Source organism: Hyaena hyaena, unplaced genomic scaffold, assembly GCF_003009895.1.
Source record: "Hyaena hyaena isolate Hyena2069 unplaced genomic scaffold, ASM300989v1 scaffold_24, whole genome shotgun sequence".
Lineage (NCBI taxonomy): Eukaryota > Metazoa > Chordata > Mammalia > Carnivora > Hyaenidae > Hyaena > Hyaena hyaena.
In genome coordinates this window covers 1,575,005-1,602,299 of record NW_024080656.1, presented here as the reverse complement: position 1 = coordinate 1,602,299, position 27,295 = coordinate 1,575,005, and the positions used below count along the sequence as shown (strand labels likewise).

General features: G+C 47.0%; 1 protein-coding gene across 4 annotated transcripts in view; it reads right to left on the bottom strand.

Annotated features, from left to right (window-relative positions):
• The window catches only part of TBC1D1 (TBC1 domain family member 1), a 218,011-nt gene that overhangs the window by 63,288 nt on the left and 127,428 nt on the right, over positions 1-27,295 (bottom strand). For all 4 annotated transcript variants that reach the window (XM_039227041.1, XM_039227040.1, XM_039227042.1 and 1 more), the window contains 2 exons: positions 23,590-23,870; positions 19,594-19,733 (listed from right to left, as the gene is read on the bottom strand). In XM_039227041.1, the coding sequence (XP_039082972.1) occupies positions 19,594-19,733; positions 23,590-23,870 (421 nt within the window). The remainder of the gene's footprint in view (positions 1-19,593; positions 19,734-23,589; positions 23,871-27,295) is intronic.

Genomic DNA, 27,295 nt, shown 5'->3' with positions numbered 1-27,295 from the left:
GAACTTCAGTCTATTTCTCCTCACGACAATGAAAACAGAGGACCACAGGCTGGAATGAGGCAATGAAAAAAGCTCAGAGGGCCCATTTTTAAAACTCTGGCAACTCAGAAAAAAGGTGGGTGTGCAAGGAAAGAGTCTTGATGTAAATGCAGATCTGACATTACGGGATATCCTCCCAAAGGTGACTCCAATTCAAAACATGAAGTCACATCATTCATCATCCCCAAGCCCTGTCTCTCTGCCACACACACGTGTCTCTCCCTGGGTCTGAGGTTTTCCAAGGCCATGTACTTTTGCCTTATTCAGGCCAAGCTTTCCTTTGTTATGCAATACTGCCTCTCATGGAAGGGGAGAGTTACTGCCCACCCCTGTTACAAAGAAGGGGACTGAGATAAGGTAGCAGGCCCAAAGTCCCAGGGTTGGGGGACAGCGCTGGCACCTCGCGCCCAGGCCCACCCTCCTCCACAGCTCCTAACCAGGTCACCCTGCAGTGGGCCAACGCTGGGGCCCTGACCCTCGACACTATTCCTAAATACGGTGTAAATCAAAGCCCCTGTGAGTCATATGGTCTTTGAGGTTCGGTCTTCTCATCTGTAAAATGAGGCATTGGGTTACAAATCCCTTTTCTTTCTAACATGAAAAGCTCCAGATCATATAAGTTGTCAACAATATCAAAGAGACTTTATTGAGCTCCACGGACTCAGGGTATCATAACAGGAGCATGAAACAGAGGCTTTTAACAAGCAAAAAAGCCTTGGACCCTGCCATCCAAGAGTCCACTGTCTCGGTCAAGAACCAGTACAGAGATACTTGCCAAAAACTATGGAGACAGACCTGTACCATCCCCAAAATAATGAAGTAGCAAAAGGATGATTAAGAAACCATTTCTGATCCACAGCAGGCAAAATGGTTACCAGTCACAACCAAAGAAGCTATCGTGAAACACCGAGGGCAGGACTGCCAGGGACCGTGGTGGAGAACCACACCTTATGTTAATATGGACAACCAGAAAAGGCAAAAAGCCCTGCACTGAGGCATCCAGGGGCAACAACCTGGGTCATTATACCACTAGAAATAGACACCACATGTTGGTAAAACTGGACAGCCACTTGCAAAGGATGAAACCAGGGACACCTGGGTGACTCAGTTAAGTGTCTGACTTCAGCTTAGGGCATGATCTCACAGTTTGTGAGTTCGAGTCCCATGTCAGGCTCTCTGCTGTCAGCACAGAGGCTGCTTCAGATCCTCTGTATCCCTCTTTCTCTGCCCCTTCCCTACTCGTGCTCTCTCTCTCTAAAGTAAACATTTAAAAAGGATGAAACTAGACTGCTATCTTACACCATACACAAAAATTAACTCAAATGGATTAAAGACTTGAATGTAAGACCTGAAACCATAAGATTCCCAGAAGAAAACACAGGCAGTAAACTCCTTGACATTGGTTTTGGGGAGATTTTTCTGGCTGACTCCAAAGGCAAGGCAAACAAAAGCAAAAGCAAACTAATGGGATTACATCAAACTGAAAAACTTCTGCACTGTGAAGGAAACCAATATTAACACGAAAAGGGAACCTACCGAAGGGGAGAAGATATTCTCAAATCACATATCCAACAAGGGGCTAATACCCAAAATATATAAAGAACTCATATGACCTAACAACAACAGAAAACAATCCAATTAAAAAATAGGCAGAGGATCTAAAAAGGCATTTTTCCAAAGATGACATACATATGGCCAATGGGGCCACACAAAGATCCTCAAGATCACTAACCAACGGGGAAATACAAATTGTCACAATGAGTGATCACCTCACACCGGTCACAAGGGTTCTCAAGAAGACAAAAAATAACAAGTACTGATGAGAATGTGTAGAAAAGGGAACGCTCAGTACACTGCTGGTGGGAATATGAACTGACACAGCCACTATGGAAAGAGCCTATGAAGGTTCCTCAAAATATTAAGAATAGAACCACCCTATGGTCCAGCTATCCCACTTCTGGGTACTTACCTAAAGAATACAAAAACACTTACTTGAAGAGAGAGGTGCTCCTGTGTACAGTAGCAGTGTTTACAATAGCCAAGGAAAGGAAACAGCTTAAGTGTCCACCAATGGAAGAAGAGATAGAGAGTCTGTGGTATGCACACAGTGGGATACTAACCAGCCATAGAAGAGAAGGAAATCTTGCCATTTCTGACAATGTGGGTGAACCCTGACAGTACTATGTGAAGTGAAATAAGTCAGAAGAAGAGAAACAGAATGACACAGAAGAAAGAAACAGAAGGAAACAATGTGGAATCTAAAACCAACCAACCAGCCAACCAACCAAGACTTCCAGACTGGTAGTTATCAGAAGGGAAGGGGGCTGGGGGGGAGGCAAAATGGACGAAGGGGGCAACGGTATGGTGATGGGTAGTCAATAAGCTTTTGGAAGTGTTCACTTTGTAATGCATACAGACACCAAATTATATTCACCAGATTTTGTTCTTTCCATTTCCTTTTCTTTTGGGGATCAGGCTTTTTTCCCCACCTTTTTCCCAAGGTGGGAGGGGGGTGGAGAGAAGAAAGGGAAACAAATCATGAGAGATTCTTAACAATAGAGAACAAACTGGGGGTTGCTGGAGGGAAGCGGGCGGGGGATGGGCTAGATGGGGGATAGGTGTTAAGGAGGGCACGTGTTGGGATGAGCACTGGGTGTTGTGTGTCAGTGATGAATCACGGAATTCTACTCCTGAAAGCAATAGTGCACTGTATGTTAACTAAAATATATCAAAAATAAAACAAAATAAAACAAAATTTAAAAAACAGATACCATGATATGCTTGCTTTTTCCATGATCACTGATGTGACTTCTTCAGAAACAATTAAACATTTTATTACTGGGAACCTTAGAATGACTTCAACCAGAGTTTAAACTTTAACAAACTATGTTTAAAGAAAAAAAAAAAAGGTTTTTAGTTGTACAGCCAGAGCAATCCAAGAAGATGAAATGTATCTTTGAAGCTACCAGATATAGAGAAAAAGGTTCCATGGGCTTTTAGTTTTTTTAATTAATGTTCAAACTATTCTCTGAAACCATAAGCACAACATATTGTAATTGTATTCCTGCTGGAACCAGAGAAATTTGGAATCTCAAAGATCATTAGGCATCAAAGTGCTTTGAGACACGTGTGCTCTCCTGGGACGGTTAGCACGTAGTGAGTGGCCCTCAGGAGGCAAAGGCACCTGAGGCACGAAAGATGACAGTGGCCAGAAGGCAACAAGAACTCCCTTCAAAGGATGGCTGTGGGATAACTGGGTGGCTCAGTCAGCTGAGCGTCCAACTTCAGCTCAGGTCATGATCTCGCGGCTGGTGGGTTCAGGCTACGTGTCAGGCTCTGGGCTGACAGCATGGAGCCTGGAGCCTGCTTCGGATTCCGTTTCCCCCTTTCTCTGTCCCTCCCCCACTCACTCTCTCTTTCTCTCAAAAATAAATAAACCTTAAAAAAAAAAAAAAAGAAAAAGGGTTGTATCTCTAACTTTCAGGCTAGATTTCTCGAAATTAAGGCTGTCACTTTCTCAGCTCAAATTACTGGTTATGCCAAGTTTATAATTCCATAGAAGAAAGAGGGGGGAAATCACCAAATGAGCATCTGTAGTTCAAGTCCACGAGAGAGAAGTGATTTTATAACCAGGCCCATCTCCAATGAATCTGAATACTCGCTACTATCATGATTTGTGACAGGAATGCATTTCCATTATAACCCACTATGAGACTAAATATTTTCTGAACATCTTTCTTTTTTTAATGTTTATTTATTTTTGAGGGGTTGGGAGAAGGGTAGAGAGAGAGGGAGACAGAATCCGAAGCAGGCTCTGCACTGTCAGTGAAAAGCCTGATTTGAGACTCGAACCCACGAACCCTGAGATCATGACCTGAGCCAAAGTCAGACACTCAGTGGACTGAGCCACCCAGGTGTCCCTGAACATCTTTCTTTTTTTTTTTCTTTAAGTTTATTTATTTTTGAGAGAGACAGAGACAGCATAAGTGGGAGAGGGGCAGAGAGAGAGGGGGAGAGAGAGAATCCCAAGCAGGCTCTGAGCCGCCAGCACAGAGCCCGATGTGGGGCTCAAATTCATGAAACTGTGAGATCATGACCTGAGCTGAAACCAATAGTCCAACGCCGTCCAATGCTTAACGGACTAAGCCACCCAGGTGCCTGGGAACATCTTTCTTATTTAAAAATTAAAATTTTTTCCTACTATCAAAATGTCACTACGTTATAAAATTGAAAAAGAGAAAAGGGGAAAATATCGCCTGTCATCACAACTTCCCAAACTTCTGTAGAATATCAGGATGCATCTTTGCATTTTTCTCCATGTGGATATATTATTTTTTACATAGTATGATCTGAGCAGTTATAATAAAATGCCCATATTTGGTTAATACTCCAAAATCACTCTCCTGTAACTGGCAGAAACCCAGCGTCATCCTCAGCGGACCCTGCACCGGGTCCTGGAGCTGCAACAGAGCAGCCCGTGCCTCCGGGGAGCTTTAACTCGGCTCCACAAATGCCTGCCCTGCTTGCAGGGGCCAGGTGGGGTGTGCGCGGGTGCAGGCGCCCCCCTCGCCAGCAGGCCATCCACACCATGGCTCTGAGGGCCATGGTGAGTCCAGGAACAGTCGCCAGCCTCACCTGCTCCAGGGACACCTTGGCCATCCCTGGTGCTGAGCCGCATGACAACTCCCTACCCTTGCTCTAAGAATCCCAAGTTCTTATTACTCGGCAAGTACATTAATCAAACTTCATTCTCAACAGAGGTATTTTTTAAATGTTTTTATTTATTTATTTTGAGAAAGAGAGCAAGAGCGCATGCACGGTGAGGAGGCAGATAGAGAATCCCAAGCGGGCTCTGCACTGCTGGTGAGGAGCCCAATGAAAGGCCTGATCTCACGACCACAAGATCATGACCAGAGATGAAATCAAAGGGCACTGAACCCACTGAGCCACCCAGGTGGCCCTCGGCAGAGGAATTCCTGACAGAAGGTCACCATCTTCATTCCAAATACTTCTAGTAATAAGGAATATACACACTTGCCACACACAATTTCACCTGCTTCCAGACAGCCACTAACTGTAAAAAAGCTAGTGAGCTCCAGTTATGTTTGCAGTTCCGTCATGGTTCTGCCTTTGGCTGGTGAACAGCATAATCAACAAGAACACTCCAACTTGTGGTGGCAGGAGGATGTACCTCCCCTCCCCTTACGGGCTGGACACTAACTCGAGTGGGTCCCCTCTGCCATGCTGGCACCATGCTTCTCTCCTATCCCTCCTTGGAAGAGCTACCATGAGCTGGGCCACTCAGCTCCCAAAGGTCTGGGGCAAAGCAGACTGGCAGTTAGGTGACTGGAGGCCTCTGGAGCTAAGAGGTCATAGACTTGGAGGCCAGTGTGACTCTACAGAGCATCGAGACAGCTGGGACCTTACATGGCCCCAAAGAGAAGGGGCCAGAGAGACTTGTTGGCTCCTAAAACTTTTAGTTTCCAGCTCTTGCCCTTATCTTGATTTCTGAAAGCCTCCTTCTGATTAAGCTTGCTTGAGTCATTTTCTGTTTCTTGTAACAAAACCATCATTGACTGACTACGGCTCATCTGTTTCCTGAGCACTCCCTGAGCGCCGCCTATATGCAGTGGGCATCTGAGGACAGCCAGGCACTGCAAACAGGCCGGGTGCTGCTTCCTCCCTCAAGAAACTAGAAACTGGTGGATCGGCAAGAATAGAACATAATTAGGGAAAGCAGGCTGGTGGTCATCAGGGCTGGTTTCACGGACAGAGAAGCGAAAGCGGCTATGCCGGCCAGGAGTGGAGTCCCTTTACCACTGACCGCTTATGTGACCTTATGTAGGTCCCTTTCCCTCTATGAGCCTCTGTCTCTTCATCTCTAAATGAGAAATCTGAAACATGACTTTCAAAGACCACATGTGCTTTTATAATTCCTTAAAAGCAGCAGACTCAACACCTCTTACATATCCAGGAGCAATTTTTTTAGAAGCCATGTTGGCTGTGGAATTTTCTATAACCCCTGCCCGAGGTTTACAACTTCAGTTAGGAGACGACACAACACAAGCGCCATCCTGAAGCCTGCGCCTGTGGCTCTGAGTGGTGGAGTCAGGGCAGAAGGAGACCTCAAAGTGCTCATCATCTTGAGCAGCCGTGTGCAGGCAAGAGAATTTGACCGAGGGAAATGTTCTAGAGCATGCCGCTGGCCACGTGTGGTTCTTGAGCGCTTGAAGTGGGGCCAGAGTGAGGAACTAAATTTTGTACCATATTTAAGGACAATTAGTTGACATTTAAGTTTAACCAGCTTGATGTGGCTGGTGGGACTACCAGCACAGACCTAGAGGTTGAGAGAGATAACCCAAACACAGAGTAAGTAGCTCTCCAGCAGGGACGAGCATCAGAGAAGGAGAGGCTGATTATGTCCCAGAGAAAGGAGGAAGAGACGGTGACACTGAAGTGGCCTGGAAGGAGTGGGCAAGTCTATCAGTGCTGATGTGCAGTATGTTGGGTGCAGAGGGGACGGGAGAGTAAGAGGAGCTTTCTGGGTGAAGGACACCACCCATGAGAAATCACGGCTGCAAGAAGAAACAGCACGTGGGTGAGCAGGAAAGCACTGTGCACGGACAGTGCCATGGTGCCCCCGCTCCCCACTTCATGCCCATCCTCCCCTTCGTCCTTACGACAGTGGATATTACATAAGGTAGCGACATGTTCAGGCAAAATTCAATGTCTCCCAGCCTCCCTTGTGGTGATGAGTGGCCCATGACACAGCTCCAGATCATGAGACCAAGTGGGGCTCTACTAGGGATTTCGGCAAGAGTCTTGCTCTCTCTTGATACATAGAGGGGTCACCTTTTTCCTCTTCGTTGCTTCCCTCTTCACTCAGCTTGAAAACACAGGGGAAGCTGGAGGTGAGGCAGCCATCTTGTGACCATGAGGCGTGTAAGAGGATGAAACAGGAGGATAGAAAGGGCCCCAGACCACAGGTAAGACCAGGGAACCAGTGCACGGGGCTTGCTCTAACATTACCCAGACTACTTTGTTGTGTGAGAAAAATCAGTCCCTCCTCAGTTATGCCAGAGTAGCAAGATTTCTAGTACATTCAGTCAGACAGTCTCTAAACGACATTAAATGGCACCTAGAGGTAAGGAGCTAAAACAACGAGCACCTGGCAGAGCAGAGAAAATTGGGCAGTAGGAACCGCCCTACCAAGTGAATGGCAACCCAGTGACTCTGCTACGGGCCAGTGAAACCTCTCGTCTAACTGTACGCACCCAGTTCTGCACTGACACATTCGCCAGGTACGACACACTGCAGTGGTAGGAAGACTGGAAGAAAAGTTCCAGAATGTGGTGCGTACAGACTTCTCTAGGGGGGAGTGATGAACACATGCTGCAAGCAGTAACAGGAAGAAAGACCACTTGGTTAAGGCAGGTACTCCCACCTCTGGCCCCCACAGTCTGAAGCCTGGCAAGGCTGCACAAGTCAACTGCCTCTATGACCTGCCCCCCAGCCCCCCAGCACAAGGCCAGTGCCAAGAGGAAAAAGAATAACTTCCCTTCAGTAACTCTTTGGGGAAAGGTTGACGCTGCAGGGGGAAAAAAAAAAAAATCTAAAGCCCGAACCCACTGAGGGAAGACTACAACCTCTCATCACCAGAACTGTCTTTAGTTGAAAGCTTTCAAGCTAATACACCTGGACAGGAAATGAACTAGAATACTTCGACTTTCTGTGAAAAACCTCTTGCTCTCTCAAGAACAAAATGCATACTTTGGTACTACAAATGATTTTCAGAATTACAGAAGACCATAATGTAGCATTTCTAGATTGGTAAGTGAGGTTTAAAATCTTGTCAGTATCCATTCCGCAAACACTTTCATTCATATGAAAGTCATAAAACAAATTTACTTGGGGGAAAAACATCCATTTAGAGAGTAGTTTAATGGATCCCCCGGCTTTACCTCAGGATTTTACAAAATCAAGGACTCACCACGTGTGCCCACAGCTGTCATTCTGGACTGCCAGCTCACGTCCAGTGGGAACATACGGCTTTGCCACTTCCAGGAGACACACGTCCCTTCATTTAAATCCATGAGATTAATAGAAACCATTCAACTAGGAAGACTCTAATTCTGTTTTTGAAAAATACAATACGATAATGCCTCAACTGGGTGTTGTATTAGGGGCTTACGCTGAATTTGAGAGTCCCCAGCCTAAGAATGTTCTTTCACCGATCACACACAGACTCAAGCAAATATTCCTAAAACTCCATGGTTCATCACTGGGTTTAAGAGACTGGATTCAGAACCGACGTGGCCTGCATCGTAACTGCATGAACTAAGGGTGGGGGGTGGGGGGCGCTGTGGCCACATTGCCCAGCACCTCCAGCCTCACCTCCCAGATAACGGGCAGGGACACCTATGGCACAGAGTCCTTGGGAGAATTACCACCCGGCCGTGTAAGAGTGCAAACACCACATGCTTATTAATACATGATAACGATAATTATAATGGCAAGTGTTAGTATTTGATTACTTTTATTGCAAAAAAAAAAAGAATCTATCGGCTGTCTCATAATCTGCCATTGAACACAATTCTAATTCTCAATCTGCTGTTCATTTCACTAAGAACCAATGAGGGCTTTTCTGGCTGGAGTTGAAAGCAGAAGAGGATGGACACTTGCCTATCAACCACCGCAGTGTGAGATTCGGAGGGCTTCCAAGTGTGGTCACAGCATCAGCATCACCTGGGAACCTCTACGAACTGCAAATTCCCAGTCTCCCCCAAGAACGACACATGCAGAACCATGAGCTTTAGAACTGAGCAACAGCAATGTGTATGGAGTCCTCCATGGCGGTCGTGAGCATACTCCGTTTGAGAACGGCCAAAGGAAACGCAGTTTTGCGTCAATACCACTAACTGCGGCCCTCTGATGGCCTCTTCGGGATGGGGAGAGCCATGGGGGCCTGACAGAGGCTCCCCTGACCCCTCACTTCTCCAGGTGCTCCTGGGGGCAGCACTCGGATGCCCAACCCTCCCGCTCAGCCTGAAGTAGGAGAAAGGCTAATGAGGCCAGCCGGCAGAGAAGCCTGGTCCAGGGGCACCAAATCCCGCTGTTCCCGCTGGTCTAACGGTCAGAGTCACAAGTGACAACTCAAAGCACCCCCTCAGAGGAGGAGGGGTTCACTCCAGCTCATCCATAAAAACCCTTTCTTAACATGCATCCACCCAAAAACACATCTCTAATGGTCACAGCAGCACTGTTCCTAACATCCAACAGGCGGGGAGAAACCAAATGTCCCTCAACTGGTAAACGGATGAACAAAATGTGGCCCCTCCATACAATGGGCTATTAATGGACCATAAAAAGGAATGAGGCACTAATATGTACCACAACATGATGCACCTTGAGAACATGCTAAGTGAAGAAAGCCACATACAAAGGACCACAGAGCGTGCAATTCCATTTTTATGACACGTTCCCAACAGGCAGTTGAGAGACACAGAAAACAGATGAGCAGCTGTGTGAGGTTTGAAGGAGGCGTGGGACGTATGGGAAGTGGCAGCCATGGGCTTCTTTCTGGGTGGACTAAAACGTTTTAAAAATTAGATTGTGCTAATGCGTGTACAACTTTGTGAGTACAGGGATAAAAACAATGAATTGTACACTTTAAATGGGTGAACTGTATATGAATTATATTGCAATAAAACCCTTTTTAGACAAAGCAACCCCTTCCTGCCAACTGCGTCTTCACACCTAAGCTAACCTGCCTGGGAGAGGCGTCCAGGTCCCATGAGCAGGCAGTAGGGTAAACCGCACAACTGTGAGAAGGGCCAAGAGGGTTATGTGGGAGGCAGGCACCTCGGGTGCAATATTTAAGGAGATCCTCATTCTCAGGACTGTGTAGAGGTGCAGGGTCAGTACCTGCGGGTCCCTGAGAGTGAGTGTCTCCTTTAAATTTTGTAGGCAACACTCCTGCTTGCCTCACCCTAGTCCCGCCCTGATTTTGAGGCTGCTTCATGTTCAGATAGGTCTACTGATTTCACTCCCCTGAAAGTATTTTCAAACTACTTACCATTTCCTCGCTCTATAAATGTCGATGGCTCCCTACCACCTACAGATCAAGACTGAAAGGTGACAAATCAAGATCTTCCACTTTGGACTTTAATCCTGCAGGCACACAGGCACAGGCTCGGGGGTAAGCTTAGCCCTAAGGAGGAAATCTCTGCCAGCTCAGGTGCTGGAGGCAGGGATCAGAGCCAGCCCTTCCGACCCTAAGGCCCCCAGTGCCCAAGCCCTTGGCCTTCAGCCCCGCAGGCTTCCTGCCAAGCAGCAGAGGCTGAGATGGTATCTCTGAATCATCAACCACCTCAGCTCCAGGCCTGGCACCAAGTGTTAAGGACAGATTGTTTAAACACCAATGGTTAGTTAGGAAAAGCTCTGTCAGTGCTCACTTACAATTGTTATCATGCACAGAAATAGCAAACCAAGGCAAAATCTTGCTGTTCACTATGGCTTCCCAACGTTGGTAATGACATGCCAAGAAGCACAATAAAGGGGAAAAGTTCTAGTAGCTTCAGACTACAGGAATCCACGAACAATCAGCTTTCCAGCTTGTGATATTTTATCTTGAACCTGGTCTTCACTCACCTCAGAAAAGCAAAGTTAAATAGAGAGTAAATTAAGAACTATTTTAAAAAACCATGGGGCTCTGGCAATCAGAGACCATTTTTTTCTTTCTTACTTTACCCACATCCTAAAACCCTGTAGAAAGAGAAAGACATCTCAGTTTCAGAAGGTGGCTCTCCATTCAAATAAGCTGTAAATGAGCAAAGAAGATACGTACTGTAACAAAAACAAGCCCAAAAACAAAATCACAGGGAAGAAAAGGGATTTTTGAGCTTGGAAAGAACGCAGGACCATCACTATGCAGGGAACAACACTGCCACCTAGTGGTGATGGTGCCTCAAGTCACCCTCTGACGTCTAGACCAGTGATAACTGGGACAGCAATCAAAATCCTTTGTGGGGAGTTTTGATATTTTTTAGTTGTTTGTTTTTTTTTTTTTAAGATTTCATGCCCAGGCTCCATATGCAACTGACTCAGCGAGGCAGAATTCAGAGGGGCAGGTGCAGCCCATATTTTAAAATCTCCCCAAGGGACTTTGGTGCACAGTGAAAGCTAAGAAACAGGGATCAAAACAAAATGTCATAGAGCTGTCACTATGATGCTCATATTTTCAGTAAAGTTTTACCTGTAGTCATTCTGCTTATATGATCCATTAAAATTTACTAATGGTATATAAATTACTGAAAACTTGGTTTTGTACAACACACATCATAGTTATACAATAGTTTCTATGTTTTTTATGAAATAAAGTAATCATTATAAAGATTCAGATTATATTCTTTAGTCTTAGTCATTACTATTTACATCTAACCCAACAGACTTAAACTTATCATAAACTAGACACAGCTATAGTCACAATACAAAACCCTCTGAATGTTAGTTTCACTGGACTATTTGCTTAACTATAATAATAAATCTTATCCATACTAGACATATTTCCTTTTTTTCTCTTTTAAACAAGGCATGTAAAGCCTGATCGCTTCTACTGATGGTCATATCTGTGAACACACGATGTGATCTGAAACACTTCAATGAAAGTTATCAGAATAACAACAGAATCTTTCCTTGGCACACAAAGGTAAATAAGGATTTTCCCTCTTTCCAGAGTCGAGAGTTGCCTAAAAAACCATTTAACACCAAAAAATTATCTTTTCTATGATACACAAGGAGGTAAAACTACACAGTGTTTCTACTACCAAGTACCTGGTCAGGAGGTGACTCTCTGCACTTTCTGTAGGTCTGACAGTTAGGTCAGAGCCCACTGCTAAGAAAACAAACACCTGCACAGTGTCTGAGCCCTGGGGGCCACCCAAGACACAAAGCGTCCTTGGAAAATAAGGCGGCAGGAAAGAGGTCGAGTGCCGTGTGTTTGTTTTCATTTGGCACATGTCAAATTTGTCTCACCCCTTTTAGCGCATGTTTATTACTGCATTTTTCCCACCAGACAAACTCTTTCCTTCTCCACGCAGCACAAACCTCCTCAAAAAATGTCACTGGTGACCCAGATTTCCTGGAGGTCTGAGACTCGTGGGTGACTCCTTAGGGCATCTGCAGTGACGCAGAGTGGCAGGAAGAGGCACCGGAGTCCCATTCGAGGTCTAGAAAGTCTGGGCTGGCTTTCCCATGGTTGCTCGTTTGGAGCCCTTGCTACCCATGGTGGACCAGCACCATCAGTATCACCGGGGAGCCTGTTAGGAAGGGAGACCCTCCGGATCCACGTGGCCCCCCAGGACTAGACCTGTCTCTGTACAAACTCCCCAGAGCACCCTGAGCACATGAACATTCGAAGCCATGTCCGGAGGAAGCCATTCAATATGCAGGTTCATTCTCGACTTAGTCTGCGGGGATGAGAACAGCTCCCCTGCTCTCTGTTCAGTTTAGGCTCGTGGTGGGATCAAGCATGGTAAGGCTCTAAAAATGAGAAGGCTGCCATCCAGATCCCCCCTCGGAGCAACTGTCTGTGCTCAGCCAGGCCCGACAAATTCGCCATACCCCCCCTTGGAGCAACGGTCTGCACTCGGTCGGGCCGATAAATTCGGGCCGAACCACTCCCAACCCAAAGCAGCTTTGCCCCGCGGCATATTTAACTTCACCCCCATCATACCACGTCTATGCAGTGTATAGTTTACCAAGCACGGACCTTTTACAAACTCAGCATCTCACAAACTCCTCAACCAAAGAAGTCAGAGCACAAAGGAGGGAGCATGTGTTTTCCTGGAGTTTCTGGAGCAGTAGCCGTCAGTGGTCACCACAAACTTAAAGCATCACTGAAGACTTTCCCATTAAATTTGAGCAACCAGGCAGCTTTCCGTATTCTATTTTATGATCTACCTAAGTTTGTTTTATTACAAAAACATTTGCTTTGCCCAGTCTTCAGGTACAAAGTGGTGATTCCCCCACTTACAGCTTCCCTTCAATGCATTCATACACCTGAGCTGCCCCTCTGAAGTTCAGAATGGAAACCATCCCTCCTAGACTTTGCTGAAGTCAAGCACGGATTCCTACAAGAAACCAGTTACTCTCTGTTGAATTACAAAAATACAAGCCCGGGATTTGGGATTGTTTGTGCTGGTCCTACCAGACATAGGTGAGTAAATTTCTAAATAGAAATTAACCGCCGACCTACTCCAGATGGGTCTCCAAAACATAAAATTCAGATTCTTGCAACCTCATTATTTCACAGAGATTTTGTACATAGACAGTGAAACACCCCTGACTACATGGCAGGCTGATGTTATTGGAGACATCTGCCCAGTTCTGTCTCCACCTCTGCCCACACTGCCGTTGTAGTTTCCTCTCTTCTAGCACCATAGTTAGAGCTATATTCCTCACTCAGTAACACCCATCTTCTCCAGGTTTTAGCCCAAGTATTAAAAAATTAGAACCCCAAAGTTACAGGAAATTCTATTTCCCCTTCCCTTATATCCTTAGCACTATGCAAACAGTTTTTAAATTACTGGCACTTTATTAGTATTTTGTAAGTGGGATGAAATGGGTGGATGGTACAAATACCTGCCTCACTTTTTTAGCTTGAAAGAAAGGCTAAAAGGTTTCCATCTGAATAACTTAAGTTCGCACTGACAGAATATAAATACAAACAGTCACAGGTAGTCACTCTGAGCATCTGAAACATTTTAAATAGGCTCGATTCGGGGTCCCTACAAACACACATTTATGTTCACCATGCCCAAGTCAGGGAACGAGCTCAGAGAGGCCACCCCAGATAGCCGGGCTGCCCACGGGTCCAGCCCCCAGGGAAAGACAGGCACAGAAGCCACAAGCCACCTCTATCAACATGCACTCTGTAGGAGACAGTCTGGCCAAAGCAGTGACCTTGGGGCTGTAAGTGTCTGAGGACTTAGAGAAGTCCCTGGTGCCAGGGGGTGCACAGAGAGCTACAGTGTGGGTCCAAGCGGAAAGCAGTGGCATCTCTGTGCCCTAAAGAAGCGGAATAGACAGTGGCAGAGGATGAAGATGCCTTATTTGGGAGAAGAAAATTCACAGTCATGTATTGAGAAATCTCTCTCCCTCCCCTGTACACTCCAGTCCCAACATGGACATGGAGAAAGAGACGGCTGACCAAAGGCAAGTCCACACGTTAAACGACGCAGGAATATGTGGGTGCCTGGCTGACAGGGGGACCCGCGGACAGACAGAATATAGCCAGGGCAGGTGCCTGCAGGGGAGCTCCTTGCCGGAGAGGAGCCACACCCCAGAGCGATACCGTGCGTCTCTGGCCACAGCCAGGCCTGTGTGCAGTCCACAGCATGAGCCTCAGGGCAGAGACCATGCGTTCTAGTCCTGCCCCTGTTGCCCACTGGCTCTGTGGTTTGGGGAGAGTGATTTAAGCCACTTCAAGCCTCTGCTCCCTCATCTGTAAAACGGGTGTAATAAAAATGCCAACCTTCATAAGGTTGACTGGGAAGGAAATAATTCCTATAAAGCACCTGCCGTAGTAACAGCATAATTGATTATTATTATACCAACCCAGAGTGCTAAATGCTTTCATTCTCTCTCTTCCCCTCTCATACAGAGTACCTACAATATAACCCCAAAATTCTTATGGTATTTAATTCTATAAAAAGAACATAAAGGACGTGTTCTTACAGAGGAGGAAGGGAAAAGGAGGTAAGAAATCACTAATGAACAAGTAAGTTTGTAAAACTCTGAGCAATTTACTTGCCTTCCTTTAAAAGTCATCAAACCCATAAGGACAGAGAAACCAATGACAGAATCCTAAGTGACGGCCAGAACACGCTCCAGGGAGGTAAGTGCCCTGGGCAAGTCAGGACAAGGCAGTCGGGAATGTCTGGAGGTGGCAGGGGAGGGTGCAGATCCGAAGCACAGTGGCCAGGAGGGGCCTCATTGTAAAGGAAATGTCAAGAATGGTCTGAAGCAGGTGAGGGGGTGAATCACGAGGATGTCGGGGAAGAGCATTCCAGGCCGAGGGAACAGCTATGCGATGGTGCTCACCTGGCACACATGGGGACCTCCCCGGATCCTTCCTGCAGGAGGGGGTGGAGACGAATAACAGCTGCATAGCTGGGGCCTGAGGGAGACTCCTGAGGAGTCTGGACCGGGCAGGGCGGGAGCAGTGTCTACGCAGGGCTCGGCTGTGTTCAGCACTTAAAGGCACAGAGGGTGTGGCCGCACAACTTCACGGTGCTCTCCACAACGGGCTCATCTACTCATCGCCAGAATCAAGCTTCAAAACCATCCCAAAGGGAGGGCCTGAGGGGTTCAGTCAGCAGCCTGGCAGTTCAGGGCCCACTTCAGACCCTCTGTCCCGCTCTCTGCCCCTCCCCCACTTGCGCACAGGTCCTCTCTCTCCCTTCTCTCTCTCTCAAATAATAAAACATTAAAAAAGAAGAAAAAAAAAAAAAAACAAAATCCCCAAAAGACTGACCAAAACCAATGCTCTAGCACTTCACAGGTACAAGGTGCTTGGGAAACCGATTTTTAAAAAAAAATCTCTTTCGAGTACATGTAGAAGTCAGCCCAATTTTTAAGTAACAGTTACCACCCCCACGGAGAGGATCCAGTGAGAGCCAGGAACGTGAGTTAACTACTCAGAGCAGACACAGATCAAGAAGGGGAGGCCACCCTGAGGAAACACTGAGTGGCCAGTCAGAGGCGGCGGCGCAGGGGAGCGCCTGGTCAGCCCGGGAGGAGCCCCGGGGGGCACAGGGCCCCGCAGCCGGGGCAGCGTGTGCTCAGGGGCCGGGCTCGGGCTGGAGGGGACTCAGCGGTCATCTGTACGAGGAACGAAGGCAGTTGGGCCGGGGAAGAGCTGGAGAGGAAGCAGTGGAACCCGTTCCATCTGAGGAACAGGAAGTCCAAGCCCGTTCTGTGTGGCTTCCGAGGCCAGGGATGAGGGACAGGGAGCCGGATGTGGCTCAATCCAAGAAGTTCATCTAAAACTTTAGAACTGTTCTAAAATGGGGCAGGCGGCTTCCCACGGTCGCCCACGGCCCTTACTACGCTCCCAGCCTCCCAGCACCTAGGGTTTTAAGCCCATCACTGCTGCCCGTTTCGATGAGTAAAACACATCACCACAGGCCAGTCTCCGCAACCCCTGCAGAGATGCCGGGGCACTATTTTTAAACCTCGAAACCCCACTGCTGGGGTTACTGCTGTTCTGCTGTTTCGGCCACAAATCACAGGTCAGCTCCCCCTCCTGCGTCTCCCTCCGGTCCCTGCTCCTTCTCCCCCCCCCCCCCCCCGCCCTCCCCCCCCCCCCCCCCCCCCGCCCCCTCCCCCCCCGCCCTCCCCGCCCCCTCGCAGGGCGCTGCCAGGGCCTGGGAGGAAACGCTTCCGCCGGTGGGCCTCCCCACTGCGGCAGGGAAGAGTGAGGCACAGCCACCCCGCTCACGTGGGCAGTTAGAGGAATCCACGCCCCTGCCACCCAGCAAGGCAGTGCCCCCAGGGGCAGGAAGGCTCCACGGCGCCCCCAAGTGGAAGGACTGAGGCAGAAGAAGCAGGGCGCCCGGAGAACCAGAGGGACCTTCCACACCTCAGGAGAGAACTTTACACTGGAAACCTTCGCTTCACTGATGTTCTTTCTAATCTATGAATTCTGAAAGCTTTTAAATAAAAGGTCGGAAGAGGGGCACCTGGGTGGCTCAGTGAGTTAGGCATCCAACTCTTGATCTTGCCTCAGGTCATGATCTCACAGTTGGTGAGATCAAGCCGCCCATGGGGCTCTGCGCTGACAGTGTGGGGCCTACCTGGGATTCTCTCTCTCCCCCACTTTCTCTCTCTGTCCCTCCTCTGCTCATTCTCTCTCTCCCTCTCTCTCGTTTTGTCAGAATAAACAAACATTTTTAAAAATTGTCAGTAGAAACACACATCATGCTGCCTCATGTCAGTCAGTGTGGCAACAGGCACAATTAATCCTGTTCACAGGGGAGAAGTCTCGTTCATGGCTCTTAAGGGGAAAAGCTGGGACTTAAGTGTGGCCACTCTGCTCCAGACCTCAGAAGAGGTCCCTCAATGAGCTCTAAATTCCTTCCCTAAGTTCACCTTCGCAGCCACCCCAGGCCCTTCTGGGCTGACCAAGGTAGCTCTCTGCTTTCCATCAATTAGCGAGGGACCCTGGGGGGCCCCTCCAGGTGGACCTTCAGTACTCCTGAGCACTGTGTCCAGTGGGGGAGACAGAAAATAACAAGTGCTCTGTCCTCAGGTCCTGAGAGGCGTGCTGCCCAGGCTTCGGGGTATGGGGGGATCCACTCAGTGCTCCGGCCTCTAGCAGAACAACCCATCATCCCATCCATTCCCTACAAACTTTTGCCCTACAGTGTTGATTAGCCCAGAATTCACCTAGGAGCCCTGTCAACGGCAAACACCATAAGTAAGAATGCAGCTTGGGGTGAAACATCCGCTTCATACAGTATTTCCAGACCAAACCAATTAAAAACAGAAGCTTCCAAAAAGAGAAGCTGAACACCCGCAGTGGGGTTGGTGCTTCTACCAGATGGGCCACACAAGGTCACATTCTCTTGTGCTGCCTGCAGCTCATTCCACTCTCCCATTTGACCTTGGGGTCCTCCAGAGAAGCAGTTGCCAGCACTGACTAACCTTCTGACTCCGGTTCCTCAGACACCAACTGGGAGATACCAGTGCCCATCCGGGAACTTGCCACACTCTCTCACACGGGCAAAAAGCAAGCGGTCCCAGGGCAGGGCCTACAGAGTTCACTGTGTTTCCTCAGTGGTCGGAGCTCCCTTCGAAGTACAGCCCCCTAGGCTGTGCACTTTACAAGCCTGCTGTTTTCCACAGCCGCCAGCCCAGCAGACCCCTTTGGCTTAGAAATTTAAAGAGGGAACTAGGTCACACCATCTGGCTGTTGGACATTACCAGAGAGTCTACAAAAATGAAATCCTAAACTTTCTAAGCTGATTCACACTGAAATAACTCAATTTAATGACTTAAAAAAAAATATGACTGTATTTATAAACCCAGTCTTTCAGTGTTCCTTTAATATTGCTCTTGCTGGGGAACAACAGTATAGGAATCTTAACACCAGCGATCCAATCTCAATAACGTTAACAAAAAGTGTATCACTTTACATTTGATATGTCTCTAGGTTTCCAAAGTACTTTCGCATTTATAATTTAATGTCATCCCATGAGCTTGGAAGAGCCAACATTCACTATATCCATTTCACGACTCAAGGTAAGTGAAGTTTGATGATTTATATCGCAAAGCTGGTGGAGCCTAAACCAGGCTCTTGTTTAATTTGGCAAAGGAGGGCCGCCTAAGTGGCTCAGCTGGTTAAATGTCTGGCTCTTGATTCAGCCCAGGTCATGATCTCATGGTTCATGAGCTCGAACCCCGTGTCAGGTCCATGCTGAGCATGTGGAGCCTGCCCACGACTCTCTCTCCTCCTCTCTATGCCCCTCTCCAACTTGCACGTGCTCTCCCTCTCTAAATAAATAAATAAACTTCTAAAATAATTTGGCAGAGAATACTTTTTTAAATTACATGTTAGGGAGAACTCTGGGGAGGTGGGGGAGGGGAGGGAGGAAGAGGGAAAAAGGGGGCAGAGGGTGAGGAGTATGAGGAGGGGCCGGGGTCCTCCCCCAGGGCAGGAGCGGGGAAGTGCTCTGGAAACTCTCAGGGCAGCCTGTGCTGCTTCCTTAACAGATGCACAGAAGTGCTTTGAGGGACAAGAAGGAGCTTGCTACACGCGACCCAAGGAACTCAAGTAATCTTTGAACATCTACTGTTTTGTGTTGCTTTTCTAAAGAAAAAAAAATGTTTTCTGATTAAGGAACATTATGGAAAAGAAATACCTGCTGTTGACAAATCTGGGCCAAGAAAAATCTTTAAGTTCAGAACTGGATTTAAACTCACTTTTCACACTGTAACTCAACACAGGGAGGCCCAGAGACAGACTTGGGTTTACTCTGCCTGGCAGACACAAGCGGAACGGGAGGGCACAAGATGGTCTCCCCCCGACTCCAGACCGAGGAACAGCCACAGAAGAGGCACGGACATATGGAACCAGAGCGCGGGGACGGGGAGCACCCCTGCAACCAGGCAGTGGTGAACCGACCCTCGGAGGGCAGACAGGGAACGCAGACACACGTGGGAACGCGGGGCGAGGGAAGGAGGCGAGGGGGGGGCCTCGGGCTGAGCGCCTCCACGCTGCCACACGCACGGTGGGTGAGCCGTCACCGCGGCTCGGCAGAGGTGTCACTGTCACACGAGGGCCTGCGGCTGCGAGTCCTCTCACGGGTTTCCCTGGAACGAAGGGACCCTCCGGAAACCGCGGCACCTTGTCATGTGAGCTCCTTACCTAGGCAGCTTTAACACCGGGGGACAATTCTGACTTGAAATCCCACTTCAGCTCTCCTTTCACCCAACGCACCATTGTTACCCACACCAAGCACCTAACCGGTTCACTTCCAGAGTGTCCGGTACCTTCATATCTGCTGGGAGAATCGCACGCTTTCTGTGGGGTCGCCACTCGGAGGAAGATCTGTTGCCTCCAGGAGTGTCTCCGCGTCTTCACGGGGGTCCCGCTGGCATCGCCAAGGTGGTTAGCTTTGGAGTCCAAGTCCCTGAAAGGGCAAGATGATTGCTTGATGACTGACGGGAACATGTGATCGGGCATTTTGGCTTCACTTTTTGTTTTTAAACAAAACACTACATTATAAATTATCTTTGTATAAAAGAACATAATCAGACAATTATGGCTGCTGAATCAAGCCCACAGCTGGTTAGGACTCCGAAGGCACTGCTTTCTTATAGGATGCATTTCATGAGAAGAGCAAGATTACATGCCCTTAATTCATTTCCACTGTAAAAGGCATTAATAATATGCTCCACGGATCATTAGCTTCCCATTTCCTTTCCTGGTGCCACTTCAAAAAAGAGAAAGTGCTGACGGGCACCGCACACCCTGATCTGCGGCGGGGGAACGTTTTCTCGGCCCAGGTCTGCACCTCCACAGAGGGCCACAGACATGAGAAAAGTTCAATTACACAGACCGATCCAGACAACGATTACGTGGTTACTTGCTAACAACAACAATCTTAACATTTATATTTTTAAAACTACAATAAAAGCATATTTATATGTCAACACAACACTTATAGTCTAGTCAGTGATCATCTTTCCATTTGTAGGACACGGTGGGGAGCCTGGTACCTTCCACCTGCAGCTAAGTCGTCACGTAGCTTACACATCAGACCTCCCGACTCGTCCACCACGGCCTACGCTTGCTGTCCAGAAACACTGCTACCCCTGATAGAACCCGTTAAGACTTTCTTGAAGCTTCTGAAAGCAATGCAGTAATAAACTCCTCCTAGTCAAAACTGGGGAACAAGTTGACTCTTTTTAAGTGACATTGGATAAGAAAGTATAAGAAAAAAGATACAACCCTTTAGCTAAAATAATTTAAGTGTTACAAAAACAGCTGAACATCCTTGTATATCAATAGTTCAACACTTGTACCCAGGCTTGATATATATCAAGTAAACCCTACCTTTTTGTGTTCATAAAGTCAGAGGTGTTATTTTCATCTACAGGAGCCAGAAATTTTAGAAAGTTTGGCACAGAGGAAGAAGAACGAAGTTTTTTCCGCAGGGCATTACGGTAGGAGATGCTGAGAGTTTGGTTGCGAAGAGAGTTTAGGATGAAGAAATACAAACACAAAAAGTATAAAATATAAGCTTCAAAATAAACACTTTAGTTCTCACGCTAAGAAAATTACATCAGGTAAGAAATTTAAAAGTTTACAAGTGAGATTTAACTTCTGTATGCAGTTAATAAAATCCTATTTAAATGAGTGGAATCTACGAGTGAATCAAGAACATCAGTCAGTCAGTCATGCGCGTGGATAAGCTGTAGAGACCTGCTGTACAGCATGGTGCCCGTGGTTAGCAATGCTGGGCTGTGTGCTCTAAAAGTGCACTAAGAGCATCTCATGTTAAGCATTCTTACCAGAATACAATAAAACATAAAAAAATCAGTCCATCTTCCAAAGTGATTTTTCCTTTCCAACTGGAAAAAAATAATTCTCCAAAATTAATGAGGAAGTTTCTGATTTGGCACAAACCACAGTATATGATCAAATGCAGTTGCTCATTGTGTGTGTGTGTGTGTGTGTGCGCGCGCACGCGCGCGCGTGTGTGTGTATACAGTGGGGCAGGGGTATGTGAAAATAAGTATATAAGAAATGGACTGACATTAAGACCTGGCAATAGTAATTAATCAATAGTAAATTAAGTCAGTTCAGATGATAGACTGAAAATAATAAAATCAAAGCCAGAGCAATGCGCGCGCGCTCTCACACACACACACACACACACACACACACGTGCGCGGTGGCCCCGGCTTCTCTCCGCCATGCAGCACATCCTCTCTGTGTGAACTGCCCGGGAAGACAAACCACACTGAACTTGCCGTGTGCGTGCGCTCGCTCACCTCTTTGGCACAGCATTCCCACTTTGTTCTCCACTCGAGCTATGCTTTAGGTACTTAAAAAAATGTGGCGAGGAGGCTGAGGGGTTAAGGCGAGGTGGAGGAGCAGGAGCTGAAGACTGACCTGAGCAACTTTTAGACTCGCCAACGGGTGGATGATTCACACTAAATAGCAATTAGAGAGAAAGCAGGGCGATTAGCGGGAAGAGGAGGGGACACCAGGGGGGACACGAAGGAAACAGGTAAGAACGGGCGAGGCTGCCGGTGCCCCCGATTATTCTAAACGCCAGCTGTCACGAGGGCTGCTCTTCTCTTCTGTGTCCACTGTCTCATTGGCAAAGTCAGTTCTCAGTAGGGGGAAAAAAAAAAAAAAAAGGAGTATTCTTGACCATTTCTCACAAATATGTACACCCAACAGTACTTTTTCCTCTGTTCCCTTTTTAGGAACTGACAGCAATTTTGTTTTTTATTTAAACCAAAGGCAAAGGAAAGCAAAACAAACTCCGAGTTTTTAAAATACGTTTTTCTTTAAAATGAACAATAACTTGCCTTGAATTCAATGTCTCATTGCTTGTGCATAAATGAGGAAAGAGTTCATAAGGGAGTGGAAAGCAAAACGGGCCTGCTGGTGTGGGAGGAGGGAGAGGCAGGCACTTCTCCATCCCCCCCTCCCCTCAGTCCAGCGAGACCCATCAGGAAGCTGCATTCCGGGGGAGCAGCGAAAGGTACTGTCAGGGACACACATTTCCTGCCATGTCGGCTTGTGTGAAACTGCAGGCGTAGCAAGAGAACTAGGAATCTCTGGACATGGATGTTTCCATGATCACTGAAAATGCCAGAAACACAGGGCTGGGAAGGCAGCGGAGGCGCAGAAGTAACGGGTTCAGAGGGTTTTAAGAAGAAGACAAGTACCCCATAAACCCTCTAACTATGCTCAGGCTCTAAAACGGCCTCAGTTAAATACTACCTTCTGTTGGGCCTCCTGCTTTGGGATCACGTACGCAGCCGAGTTCTTAAAAACCATCGTGACTATTCTCAACGGCCGACTGGAAAGAGTTGAGAGACTCTGCTACATCCTTCAAATGCTGTTTCATTTCTGTACTCAGAACACATCAAACACCTCTGTTCAGACTCTGTGTTCCCTGTGCACAACCCTCACGGACACACATCAGTCCAAGGAAGGCAGCAACTATGGGTAGGTGTGGCCCTTATTCATATTGTAAAGTGAAGGATTTTAAAAGATTTTTTAAAAAGATTTTTAAAGTTATCCTTAAGGATAACTCTGTGACCGTCTATGGTCTTTGACAGGGTCAAATTAATTGCCAAGGGACCCCAGAAGGAGCCAGACAATCTCTGCTACTACATTGCTCACCCATGTCTTTAGCCAGGAAATTCCAACCGCTCATTAGAGCCAAATGATTAAAATCATTAAATCTGGTTAGCAAAATCTAGAACTCTGCCATGGAAGGAGATTTTTTAAAAAAATCTATTCCAACTGTGTCACCCAGAGAAGCTAAGTGAATCTGCCCAGGTCACAGGCATCAGGACAGAGCGAGGACCAGAACCCAAAGCCACCGTCCCCAGGGGCAACCGTCGGCCTCCCCACCCCACCAGGCACGTTCCAGCTCTGCAGGGGAGCAGACTCACCTGCTCGCCCCTCTGCGGGTTTTCCTCAGAGTCAGCAGCTAAGTCCCAGCACTACTGCCTCTCACAGTGCTGGAGCAGCGATTACTCCGCACTCTGAGGGCCGCTTCTGCTCCGTTTTACCTGCATCCCCCGATCCCTGCGCTCACTACTTGAACGAGTAACAGGGGTCTCGAACACACTTCAGTGGTGGAGGAACAGGACATGCCTTCAAGCTTCAGCTTTTTAAGCCACGAACAGAACCTGACTCAAGTCTCAAACATACCTGGGCTGCACATACCTGGTTACTGACAGATATGCCCCAGCTGTTTCGGTAAAAACAAGTTTACATTTTTCAGCAAATCTTACTTGCGTTCATGAGGCGTCTCTGTGCTCACGGAGTGGTACCTCACGAGCTTCCTCTGGGAGGCCCCCTGAGACCCTTGCGCCGGTTCCGGAGGCTCCTGGCATCGCACGGGGAAGTGGCTCAGGGTGTTGGCACGCCGCCGGAAGCCTTGCTGGGGCGTCAGTGGGGCGGGCTCTTCTGCGGGGTGGCTTTCCAAGTCGCCGGACAGGTCATCCGAGGAGCCGAGGAGCCTGAAGGAGCCCTCGGAGGCGGGCGCTGCCTCCCTGTCACAGCCAGGCGGCTCCTGGCGGCAGGGAGACAGCAGGTCAGACATTTCACAGGGAGAATGAGAGGCTTCCATCCCTCTCATCCCAGTGGCAGGAAAACATTGTGATACATGAGCACATCTGACTGTGATGCCATCTAGAGGCCACCACGAAGAGAAGGAAACGAAGGCCCATCAGGTGTCAGCTCATCGGGGACAAAACGGTATTGGGTTGCGGGACCCCTGGGGAGACGGCCCAAATGCAAGCTGATGGAGGCACTGCTGTAAGCAGAGCCACAAACAGTCCCGTCTCCCTGGAGAAGACTCTACTGTGCTCTCGAGAAGCATGTGGAGTCTTGTAGAACTTGTCTGCCCTGTTTAAACAAATCAAGTTCTTTATCTCTGCTCAGTGTGTACGTTACACCCACATTTAAAGGCTCTCTGATTCTGATCTAATGTTGAAATTCAACTTGGTAATCCTGAGGTTAAAAACTGCATCTTATATTATTCTCACAATATGAAAAATCTCTCCTTAGGCACTTATTGCCACGATCCAGGGCAAATTATTTAACTTCTTTCCGTAGCTCAATTTTTCTCCTCCATTAAAGGGTAGAATGAAGATTTATCTCAGTGGGTTTCAGGAGTTAAGCAAGATAATACAAGTGAGAGTTCGCTATAAAATGTTATACAAATATAAGTTACTGTACCAGGCATTCAACAAATCTACTGAGTGGGTAACTCAAACATCTACTGAGAATCATGACAATATTTTAATACCATTGTCTTTTAAGATGCATACTTTTTCAAAGAGGTGAACTACTATTCAGGCAATCCTATGCTTAGCTCAGCACCCAAGCCATTGTTGGTGGCCAATATATTCTTTTCCAGTCAAAAAATATAAAATAAGGGGAGGTATGCCCCAGATGAAATTGCTAGAAGAGATAAATAAATCAACTTTGAAAAGAGTAAAATGAAATGAATGCATGTAATGACGGATTGGAGAATCTAAACTCTATGTGTTCATTTGACATATAGTTGAGTACCTTTCAAATGGTAGGTATTGACGATTTTCATTTTTAGAAATATATGTTTATTGAAGGGAGAGATAATACATATATTAAATTCTGTATGGATTAGATAGTAAAAACCTAATTCCCAGCATACTACAAAATATTAATTACTTTTAAACATAGTGGAGATTTTTCATTCTTCAAGACCCCAAAGATCCTTTTAAGGATTTAAAATTTTGTTTAAGACAATACATCACAGCAAACAATCTCCATTATGCAAGCCTGATTGTCTCAACTTTTATTAACATCCCCCTCCAAATTACAGGAAAGAGCTAATCCTTAACTTAATCTTACACCTTAAAGTGCCGCTCAAATGTTCCTCAACTCTTAGATGATCAATTTCTTGGTTAAGATCCAATTGTATAAAATAGTGTATCTTTACAACAGTTTCTCAATCCCAGGATAAAAAGAGATGTAAAGAAGTACATATAAAGATACTCCCACACACAACACAAACAGGCAGCTTCTCAAAGTTGTGTTTCTCTTAAGATAACCTTAGAAATTCAAGCTCTGTGTACGTTCCTAGACTTGTGCTATAGAGAAGAATACAAACAGGCAAAAAGACTTCCTAGGAAAGTCACTAGAGTTACATGAACTGAATTCACCGTTGGCTTTATTTGCACCCATCTGGAACACCCCTCTGCGGTCCACCACCACAGGCAGAATGCCTACACTTTAAAAAAGTAAATTCAAGGGGTGCCTGGGTGGCTCAGTCGGTTAAGCATCTGACTTGGGCTCAGGTCATGATCTCACGGTTTGTGGGTTTGAGCCCCGCGTCGGGCTCTGTGCTGACAGCTAGCTCAGAGCCTGGAGCCTGTTTCGGATTCTGTGTGTGTGTGTCTCTCTCTCTCTGACCCTCCCCTGTTCACGCTGTCTCTCTCTCTCAGAAATAAATAAAAAACATTAAAAAAAATTTTTTTAAGTAAATTCAAAACCACCACTGCTCCTGCTCCCATGCTTTCTCTGCTTCCGTTGATCAAAAACAACTTCCCTTCTCCTTGTACCTGGGACTGCTAAGTAACCACCCTCTCTTATTCAAACCTCTCAGGGCTCCTTCTGTATTCTGCTCGATGCTGGTGCTGAGTACCTGTCATCTCTCAGATAAGTTATTAAGGGCAGGGGCCTTGTCCCATTCATCTGTAGACAGCGGATAAACCACACCATTTCCCAACTTGAAATAAACTGTGGGGTAGAACCAGTATGTGGTGGATGGAGGTGAGATGATGTTGTCCCACTAGATTTTAACTCAGAAAATCATATTCAGAAGACTGGTGTCCAGGGCCTCGTGCCCCAGGAGGGAGAGGGCATCCACGGACCTCACAGCTTGTCAGAAATGCAGCATCTTAGACCTACTTAATCAGAATCTGCATTTTCACCAGAACCCCAGTAAAGGTGCACCTGAGAATTTGAGAAGCACTTTTCCAAGACAGTGTTTCTCAAGCAATAGACTGCAGGTGGTGATATCAATTTAGTAGTCTGCCATGGACATTTTTAAAGTAAAAAAAGAACTGAAAATGACATTATGTGTCAGGTTGTTTACAGCAAATACTGTTTTGTGAAATTTTAGTTTTGGGTATAAGTGTGTATGCATATGTTTGTGAATCATTTTGCTATGTTAAGTGAGTTTCTTAACTTTGCAAGCCACTCGCCCAGCAGGGAACTCAGAAGCACTTAGGTCAGGAGCTGGCCTCCACAAAACTTCCCTCTCATCTGCATCTGACGGAGCTCTGGGAGCAGAAGGAAAGCTGGCCTCCCTAGCACAAACCCTGCATTCACTTTTTGGTGGTTAAAAAAGTTGAATATGCTTAAATGTCTAGAAAGCAAGAAATTAAAACAAGGACAGAGACAGAGGTTACTGAAGGGAGCCCCTGGCTTGCTCATTATCACGAAGCTGTGCCCAGTGACAGATGCAAGGGGTGGAGCTCCACTATTGGTGAAAACAGTACTGTTTCACTATAATCACAGGGCCGGCCAAAGGGTAGGAGTAAGTTCAGGAATTCATGTTGCATACTTCACAGAATTCCCAAACCCACGCTTGAGGTTTTCCCAATTTCAATTATTTTCAATAATGGGAAAGAAGTCCATTGGATGCTTTGTGATACATTATCTCTTAATGGTCTAAAATTGACATCTCGTTGGGGCACCTGGGTGGCTCAGTCGGTTAGGCGTCTGACATTGGCTCAGGTCATGATCTTGCAGTTTATGAGTTTGAGACCCAAGTCCAGGCTCTGTGCTGACGGCTCAGAGCCTGGAGCCTGCTTCGGATTCTGTGTCTCCCTCTGTCTCTGCCCCTCCCCCACTCTCTGCCCCTCCCCCACTTGCACTCTGTCTCTCTCTTTCAAAACTAAACTAAACTAAACTAAATTAAAATAAAATTGTCATCTTGCTTCTTTG